At 40.7% G+C, this 8,615-nt stretch overlaps 1 protein-coding gene across 1 annotated transcript; it reads left to right on the top strand.

The window, feature by feature from the left end:
* The first annotated feature begins 6,858 nt into the window (after positions 1-6,858).
* LOC142218737 (beta-1,3-galactosyltransferase 2-like) lies at positions 6,859-8,033 on the top strand. The gene has a single exon (XM_075287635.1). It carries the CDS (start codon positions 6,917-6,919, stop codon positions 7,994-7,996), a length of 1,080 nt encoding a protein of 359 aa, XP_075143736.1. The 5' UTR covers positions 6,859-6,916; the 3' UTR covers positions 7,997-8,033.
* Positions 8,034-8,615: the final 582 nt, after the last annotated feature.

Below are 8,615 nucleotides of genomic sequence, written 5' to 3' on the forward strand. Positions count from 1 at the left end.
GAACCAGCAGTGTTTTTGGCCCTTGGAGTGAGTAGAGCCTTGCACCAGCAGTTTTTTTGACCCTTGGGGTTAGTTGAGCCTTGCACCAGCAGTGTTTTTGGCCCTTGAGTTTAGTTGAGCCTTGCACTAGCAGTGTTTTGGGCCCTTGGAGTGAGTAGAGACTTGCACCAGCAGTGTTTTTGGCCCTTGGAATGAGTAGAGTATTGCACCAACAGTGTTTTTGGTCCTTGAGGTGAGTTGAGCCTTTCAACAGCAGTAATTTTTGACCTTCGGGTGGGTTGAGATATGCACTAGCAGTGTTTTATTTTTTGGCCCTTGGGGTGACTAGAGCCATGCAGTAGCAGTGTTTTATTTTTTGGCCCTTGGGGTGACTAGAGCCATGCAGCAGCAGTGTTTTATTTTTTGGCCCTTGGGGTGACTAGAGCCATGCAGCAGCAGTGTTTTATTTTTTGGCCCTTGGGGTGACTAGAGCCATGCAGCAGCAGTGTTTTATTTTTTGGCCCTTGGGGTGACCCCTAAAAAATTAGATTTCAGGCCCTTGAGGGTGAGCCTTAAAATATTAATTTTCAGGCCCTTGGGCTGGAGCCCTAAAAATTGCTTTGCAGGCCCTTGGGGGGTATCCATGAAAAATTAATTAAAATAAAAAAAAATGTAAGTCTTTTAACAATTACATTAGGGTGATGGGGCTGGGGGAGGAGGAGGAGGATGAGTGAATTGGGCGCTGGCAGCCCCTCTCCAGTACCTGGACTGTGGACTGGATACCCAGCTAGATATCCACGTCCTCGCCCACGTCCCCTGCTGCTACTGACGAGGGGCACTGCTGGCAGTCCCTCTCCAGTACCTGGATTGTGGACTGGATACCCAGCTGGATATCCACGTCATCGCCAACGTCCCCTGCTGTTACCGACAAGGGGCACTGCTGGCAGCCCCTCTCCAGTACCTGGACTGGATACCCAGCTGGATATCCACGTCCAAGTCCTCGCCCACGTCCCCTGCTGCTACTATCAAGGGGCACTGCTGGCAGCCCCTCTCCAGTACCTGAACTGTGGACTGGATACCGAGCTGGATATCCACGTCCTCACCCATGTCCTCTGCTGCTACCCTGCTGCAATAATTGGCAGGTTCACTGTATGTTTCTCACACTGAGAGCAAGCTCTCCCTATAACTCCAAATCGAAAATGAGCCGAAGATGGCCGACACTATTCTTATGTATCAGAAGTCACATGTTTTCGGCAGCCAATGGGTTTTTCCAATTTTTTTTTGAATGCCTATGTTGTCATAGTTCCTGTCCCACCTCCCCTGCAGTTATTGGTGCAAAAAACGCACCAGGTAAGGTGGGAGGGGATACGAATTTTTACTGCGTTTGCCGCGTGTTATTCAATTGGAATCGAATATATCGAACAGCCTGATATTCGATCGAATACCAATTCGAACGCCGTTCTCTCATCTCTAGTAAGTAGGAATGGCAATTGCGGCATTTAGAAAGTGCAAAGAATGAGGTGCGTCTGGGAAATGTAGTTTTCACTACTGGAGCATTAGTCACATGCTCCATAGTAAAGACCACCCACTCTGGCCATTGTAGGACAAAGATATAATGGATCTATGGCATATGGCATCCTCTGGATAACTTTCCTTTGTTTGTGCCTGTGTTCACTTCCGCCTTATGATTTTTATAAAAAATTAAACACAGTGCTAGATGTGTCATTCCACAGATATCAGCGACTCCTTGTACACAGAAAAGGAAGGTTCAAAGGTGCTTTTTACTTTTGTAGTGTATGTGATTGTGACCCTGGCTGCATTTATTCAGTGCACATAGTATCTGTCAACTCATCAGTAATGGTCATGATCCAAGACAATAAAGTAATCCAGCGCTTAGATTACATAAAAATGTCTTGTTTGTAAGTGGTTTAGTGCTGGGTCTGCTGTTATTTAACTTAATGATTAATCACATCGAAGCGTTTAATAACCCTGTCTCTATTTTTGCAGATGGCCCCAGGTTATGTAGTACAATACAGTCTATAGAGGATATACGTAGGTTACAAGCAGACTTGGACAGACTGAATGTTTAGGCATCCACATGGCAAATGAGGTTCAATGTAGATAAAAGTAAAGTTATGTATCTGGGTAAAAATAATCTGCATGCAGCATATGTCCTAGAGGGAATAAAGCTGGGAGAGCCATTGGTGGAGAAGGATCATAGATTGAATTACAGTATGTAATGTCAATCAGCTGCTTCTAAGTCCAGTAGGATATGTATTATGTATGTGTGGGTCATGTGGTATGTGTCATGTATTAAAAGGGGTATGGACTCACAGGGCAGGGATGTAATATTACTACTTTATTAATCACTAGCTGGTACCCGCGACTTCGTCTGCGGTGATTGTAGAAGTGGGTATATACAGGCGTGGGTAAGGTTTTCGTATTGTGTATAAGGTATGAGATATGAAATGTAAGTTTGTATCTAGTTTTTTCTGTAATTCAGAGAATACGTGAGACTTTTGGTTGAAGTTAATTTGTATTTGAGCTGCTATACGGTGTTGTGAGAAACTTTACATAGTGACTTTGGGACAGAAGTATTTGAAGTTAACCCTTTCCCGCCGATGGCATTTTTGGATTTTCGTTTTTGACTCCCCTCCTTCTAAACCCCATAACTTTTTTATTTCTCCGCTCCCATAGCCATATGAGGTCTTAATTTTTCCTGGGACAAATTTTTCTTCATGATGCCACCATTATTTATTCTATATAATGTACTGGGAAGCAGGGAAAGAATTCTGAATGGGGTGGATTTGAAGAAAAAATGCATTTCTGCGACTTTCTTACGGGCTTTGGTTTTACGGCGTTCACTGTGCAACCAAAATGACCTGTCCCCTGTATTCTGCGTTTCGTTACGATGCTGGGGATACCAAATTTATATGGTTTTATTTACATTTTGACCCCTTAAAAAAAATCCAAAACTGTGTTAAAAAATTATTTTTTGAAAAGTCGCCATATTCCAACAGCCGTAACTTTTTTATACGTGCGTGTACGGGCATGTATAGGGCGTCTTTTTTTGCGGGACCGGGTGTACTTTGTAGTTCTACCATTTTCGGGAAATGTTATTGCTTTGATCACTTTTTATTCAAATTTTTAGCAGAATCAAAACAGTGAAAAAATGGCGGTTTGGCACTTTTGACCATTTTTCCCGGCGTTTACCGAACAGGAAAAATATTTGTATAGCTTTGTAGAGCGGGCGATTTAGGACGCGGGGATACCTAACATGTATGTGTTTCACAGTTTTTAACTACTTTTATATGTGTTCTAGGGAAAGGGGGGTGATTTGAATTTTTAATCCTTTTTATTTATTTTTTTTATATTTTTTTACTTTTTTTAAACTTTTTTTTTTGCATTTATTAGACCTCCTAGGGGTATTGACATGGGTGGGCGGTGTCGCGGATTGTCAGAGTGGTGGGGTCGGCAAACATGGCTGCTCCGGAGCGTTAAAGAGAGCCTCCTGGAGTATCGTTAAGGTGAGGGGCAAAGTGGTAAGTATATGTATATGAGATTGTGTGAGGTTAGGGGCTAGGCTGTAGAGGGCAATATGAATTTTGTGGCTTGCTATGGTCCAAAGTGTGTGAGATTGCAGAGATGGTGGTGTGAGTTTGGGTTTTGTGGGGGTCCTGGCACAAACGTATGTACGCTATTGTGAGGAAAAGTAGCCTATTGTTTAATCGGGTGTAATGACTATGTTTGTGAAAAATTTCAGCCAAATCGGTGGAGCGGTTTTTCCGTGATTGAGGAACAAACATCCGAACATGCAAACATCCAAACACACAAACCCACAAACTCACAAACTTTCACATTTATAATATTAATAGGATTGGTGCAGCCCCATCTTGAATATGCAGTTCAGTTCTGGGCACCAGGACATAGAAAGGATATCCTAGAGTTGGAAAAAGTTTAATGGAGGGCCTCTAAATTGATAAGGGACATGGAGGACCTCGATTATGAGGAGAGATTTAAGGTGTTACATTTGTTTAGTCTTGAGAAGAAGTTTTTAAGGCAAGATATGATAAACCTACATATACATGGACCATACAATAATAATGGATAAAAGCTGTTCCAAGTAAAATCCCCATTAAAAGACAACGAGGCACTCTCTCCTTCTGGAGAAAAAAAAAGATTTCATCTCTAGAGGTGCCAAATCTTCTTCATTGTGAGGACTGTGAATCTGTGGAATAGCCTACCCCAGGAGCTGGTCCCAGCTGTAACAGGTGACAGCTTCAAAACCAACTTAGATGCATTTTTACAGAAAAATAACATTGATACTTCTGGAAATATATAGCATACTTATATACTTCACTCTTCCCTTCAGCCTTGCCCTTCCTCTCCCTTGGTTGAACATAATGGACATATCTCTCTTCAACCGTATTAACTATGTAGCTATTAAATACACTACAAATACAGCCATTATAATCCATGCCACATCATTTTCTCAGCTAGCTCACCACCGGAGATCTTGTGTGCCAGAACTGAAATCTATACCAGTCTATGCCAGTCTATACTAGTATAACTCGCCCCAGTTTTCTGCAAAGCTGTCTGACCTCGGTTACTCCTGTTTCAGACCACTTTAATCTGTGCCGTGCTTTGCCCACTTATGTCAAAAGTGGCAAGCAGACAATGTAGTGCATTTTTTGGCACAACAGACTTAGCACCAAAAACGCACCACTTTCGCACCCAGAAATAAGCGACATAACTTATACAAAATAATAAACTTGCAAAATAATAAATTCCCCTGATCTATTTTTCCCATAACCTGAGAATAGGGGTTGTCCTCAGATAATACCATTGGTAATGACTATGACTAATAATGTGTAATTTAGTTTAGATAAGATAAATTTTATATGCCTAGAAACAAGGAAGGGCGTTCAGTTAGATTGTAAACTGATTGTAGACTGGTAAAAGAACAGCTTACAATGAATGTGATACAGTAAGTATGTGAGTTAAAATTTTGCCAGAATCTTGGCAAACAAATGGACAGTCTGAGTACACAGCTGGAGCCCGGGGGTCACAATAGTTGTATGTTGATTTGCTAGGGCGTTGTCCATACAGACAGTATTACAATTAGATGTACTAATTTTCTCATTCCCGGCTCTACAGTACATATATTATCTGCTGTACAATATGTTTGGTAGCCCATACAATTGATGCTGTGAAATGAACAGTGGGAAAAATAAGGGTATGATCACACGGCGGAAACATTTTCTCCCATGTTACTTTTCAGCACGGCTAGCCATGATGTGATGCCAATGCAGTGCCTCCCGTCACGGCATCCCGCTCCTGATTAGGCCCAAATGAATGATCCTAATCAGGAGTGAGTCTCGCACTTTGGTCGCCGCGGCTGTGTCAGTTGCAGTATCTGCGGGAAGATAGGGCATGTCACTTCTTTTTCCTGCTAGCTGAAAAAAATCACTAGCGGGGAAAAAAAAGCGAGTGGCTCCCACTGATGTGAATGAGAGCCTTTTATGCAGGCAGATTTTGAGGCGGATTCCATGACCAAAAATCCTGACTCCAGTGCAAAACAGATTATGACTGCTCTTTTTAGAGATTCTCTGCATGGGGGGAACACAATATGGGCACCCTGTCATTAATATCTTTATGCCCTAATAGGGACCGCCATTGGGTTAAATGGGCATTTTAAGAATGTGTAGTCATGCGTAGCTAATCTCAATATAGCAAAATTTATGTTCCATCATTTAACATTACATAAGAATTGCTTTGTATCTGCTTGAAAATGGAAGGAAGCAGGAAAGCAATGGAAAATTGTTATATGAAGAAAATTCCTGTGTTAAAATCTCTAAAATAAGGAAGTGCTGTTAAATATTTTGTGAGCAGAAGGTTCTATGTAGGTGCGTGTTCTGTATAGATATTAAGAGTTGTTCCTTATAAGACCTAGCCAGGAGACTGATAACTTTATGTACCTTGTCATAGATGATGAAAATTGCTATTTTGCATTACAAATATTAACCTGATATGCAAATGCAAATCAAGCAACGAGCCTACATGAGTATATACTCAAATGGAAAAGAGATTTACTGTATATACTGGTAACTGGTTTATGTCTTTCCTTTTTTTTTTAACTTTCTTAGAGCCGCTTTTTCCCCCTACCTTTTCACACCATATGCATGCCCTGTGAAGCTGAGTGTGTATGTACATAAGGATAATCGGTAGATATCTCTGACAGTATATTGTTTGGCCAACAGGTATGCTATGCTTATGGCAAAGCCATGTCCATGGAACCTGTATATGCCACACTGAGTCAGGATAAGAGAGCTTTAGATTTACTATACGCCTCCATATGGTGCTTCAGTGCAGCACTGTATATACCCTTAGATGCAATGTTTCTAATGCAAAATACCTCTATAACACTGCATTCAATGGGCAATGGGACATGCTATGTGAAAATGGTGGCATAGATAAGTACAGTACGAGATAATAGATTTGTGATGTGAAATTACAATATATAGTTGCCACTTAATAGGTGACAGAGCCCAAGAGCTGGAACATTTGCCCATGTAGAAGGGAAATGTCCAGGAGAAAAAATATGTAGTGTCAACTTCTAATTTAACCCTTTAGTACTATCATGGTGTCTATCATACACCACTACCATAGACATATCATTATGATAGAAACCATGATAGTGCTTAAGGGTTAAAGCAGTGAACAATATAAGTATGTGGAATTGGAAATATAAAGGAAGCTCTAATAATTCTTCTAAATCAACTTCAGCAAAATCTGTGACAAAAAACTTAGCTTTAATGTGAGAATCTATTTGTATGTTCGGTACTCAAGTTCTGTTTTTCTTTTTGATTTTCAGCATGTGTTGCCAGACATGAAGACATTGCTGTGAAACTGGAAAGGAGTACTTGGCATTTCCGATATGTTTCTGAGGAAACGACTCTTCTGCTCTTCATGCCTGAAGCTCAACACCAAGCGCTTAGTGCTCCATGGCATAGTGTCGGGATTTGTGACCGTAGCATTCTTGTTCTTCATATTGCTGACTGTCAACAATTCTAGCTGGTTTCCAAACAGATATGTAAATAGGAATATCTTTTCAGCAGGCAACCTGTTCAATATACGTTACCTAAAAGATCGCAAAATTGATTCAGGACAGGAAATATCAGAAACTGAAAATACGCATGCGCCATTCAAATATATTATTAATGAACCAAGTAAATGCCAGGAGAACAAACCTTTCCTTATTCTGCTCATAGCAGTGCAACAATGGCAGACCGAAGCCCGTCAAGCAATCCGGCAAACATGGGGAAAGGAAGACCTTTTTCCTGGTGTTCAAACACTGAGGTTATTCTTATTAGGAAAAGATACTCCATCTACCAATGGTACAGAGCAAGCTCTTAGAGATGAAAGCCAAAAGTATCATGACATCATACAGCAAGATTTTTTGGACACTTACAACAATTTAACGCTAAAGACTTTGATGGGCATGCACTGGATAGCAACGTACTGTCCACAAGTTCCTTATGTCATTAAGACAGACAGCGACATGTTTGTTAATACAGAATATTTAATATATAAACTGCTACTACCAGATCAACCACCTAGAAAAAATTATTTCACCGGTTATTTAATGAAAGACTTTGCACCTAATCGTAATACAGAGAGCAAATGGTACATGTCAGTGGAGCTGTACCCAAATGAACGCTATCCTTTGTTCTGCTCAGGAACTGGCTATGTGTTTTCAGGAGATCTGGCAGAGAAGATTTTAAAGGTATCTGCAAGTATGAAATTGCTTCACTTAGAAGATGTATTTATTGGGATTTGTCTAGACAAACTGGGGATTCCACCGGTACCACCACCTAAGGATTCTGATTTTAACCACTGGAAACTTTCATATTCTGACTGTCTGTACAACCAAATAGTCACTTCCCACCAGTTTGAGCCCAATGAACTGATCAGATACTGGGAAAGTTTACAGAAAAATAAACACATCTGTGGCTGAATAACTGGCACAATACCATGTCATTTTTATAATGATTTGTTTTAAAAAATATAATATACTTTTTTAGAATTTTTGTATAATAAAGGTTAAGAGGGTACAGATGCAGGTATTTTTTTCTGTCTGATGTCTTTCAGTTGTCCTTGTAGAATACACATACTCTAATATGAACTTCTGGAGATATCGCTTCCTCATTTTGCGAATACCTTTTGCAACTACTGTGACTACTATTGGTTATTGCTCCTCTTCCAGTTATTGTTTCTGAACCCAAAACCAGGAGTGGATTTAAGAAGGCGGTATTATCTGTCTTTTCTACATTCTCTGTCTTCTTCATGCATTTTCCATATACATATTTTATGCATTTTTTAACGCAAATGGACAATATATTGGGGCAGATAAACTGATTTAAAAAACACCAGATTTCTGGGAAAGGAATATTTAAATACAGTGGCGTAACTATCAGGGTAGCAGGGGTAGGGGCTGCTACAGGGCCCGGGACATTAGGGGCTTGGCGACAGCCGCTACCGCTGCATTTTTTTTTCTTTTCTTAATACGCTGTTACCAGCTGGAGTTACTCCAGCCGATAACGGGCCCTATTTACTTACTGATCCTGGCAGTGGCC

This window comes from Leptodactylus fuscus, chromosome 9 (genome assembly GCF_031893055.1).
Source record: "Leptodactylus fuscus isolate aLepFus1 chromosome 9, aLepFus1.hap2, whole genome shotgun sequence".
Lineage (NCBI taxonomy): Eukaryota > Metazoa > Chordata > Amphibia > Anura > Leptodactylidae > Leptodactylus > Leptodactylus fuscus.

What these genes read in the sequence shown, in the direction of transcription:
- LOC142218737 (XM_075287635.1), top strand. Translation starts at nt 6,917, where the DNA reads ATGTTTCTGAGGAAACGACTCTTCTGCTCTTCATGCCTGAAGCTCAAC.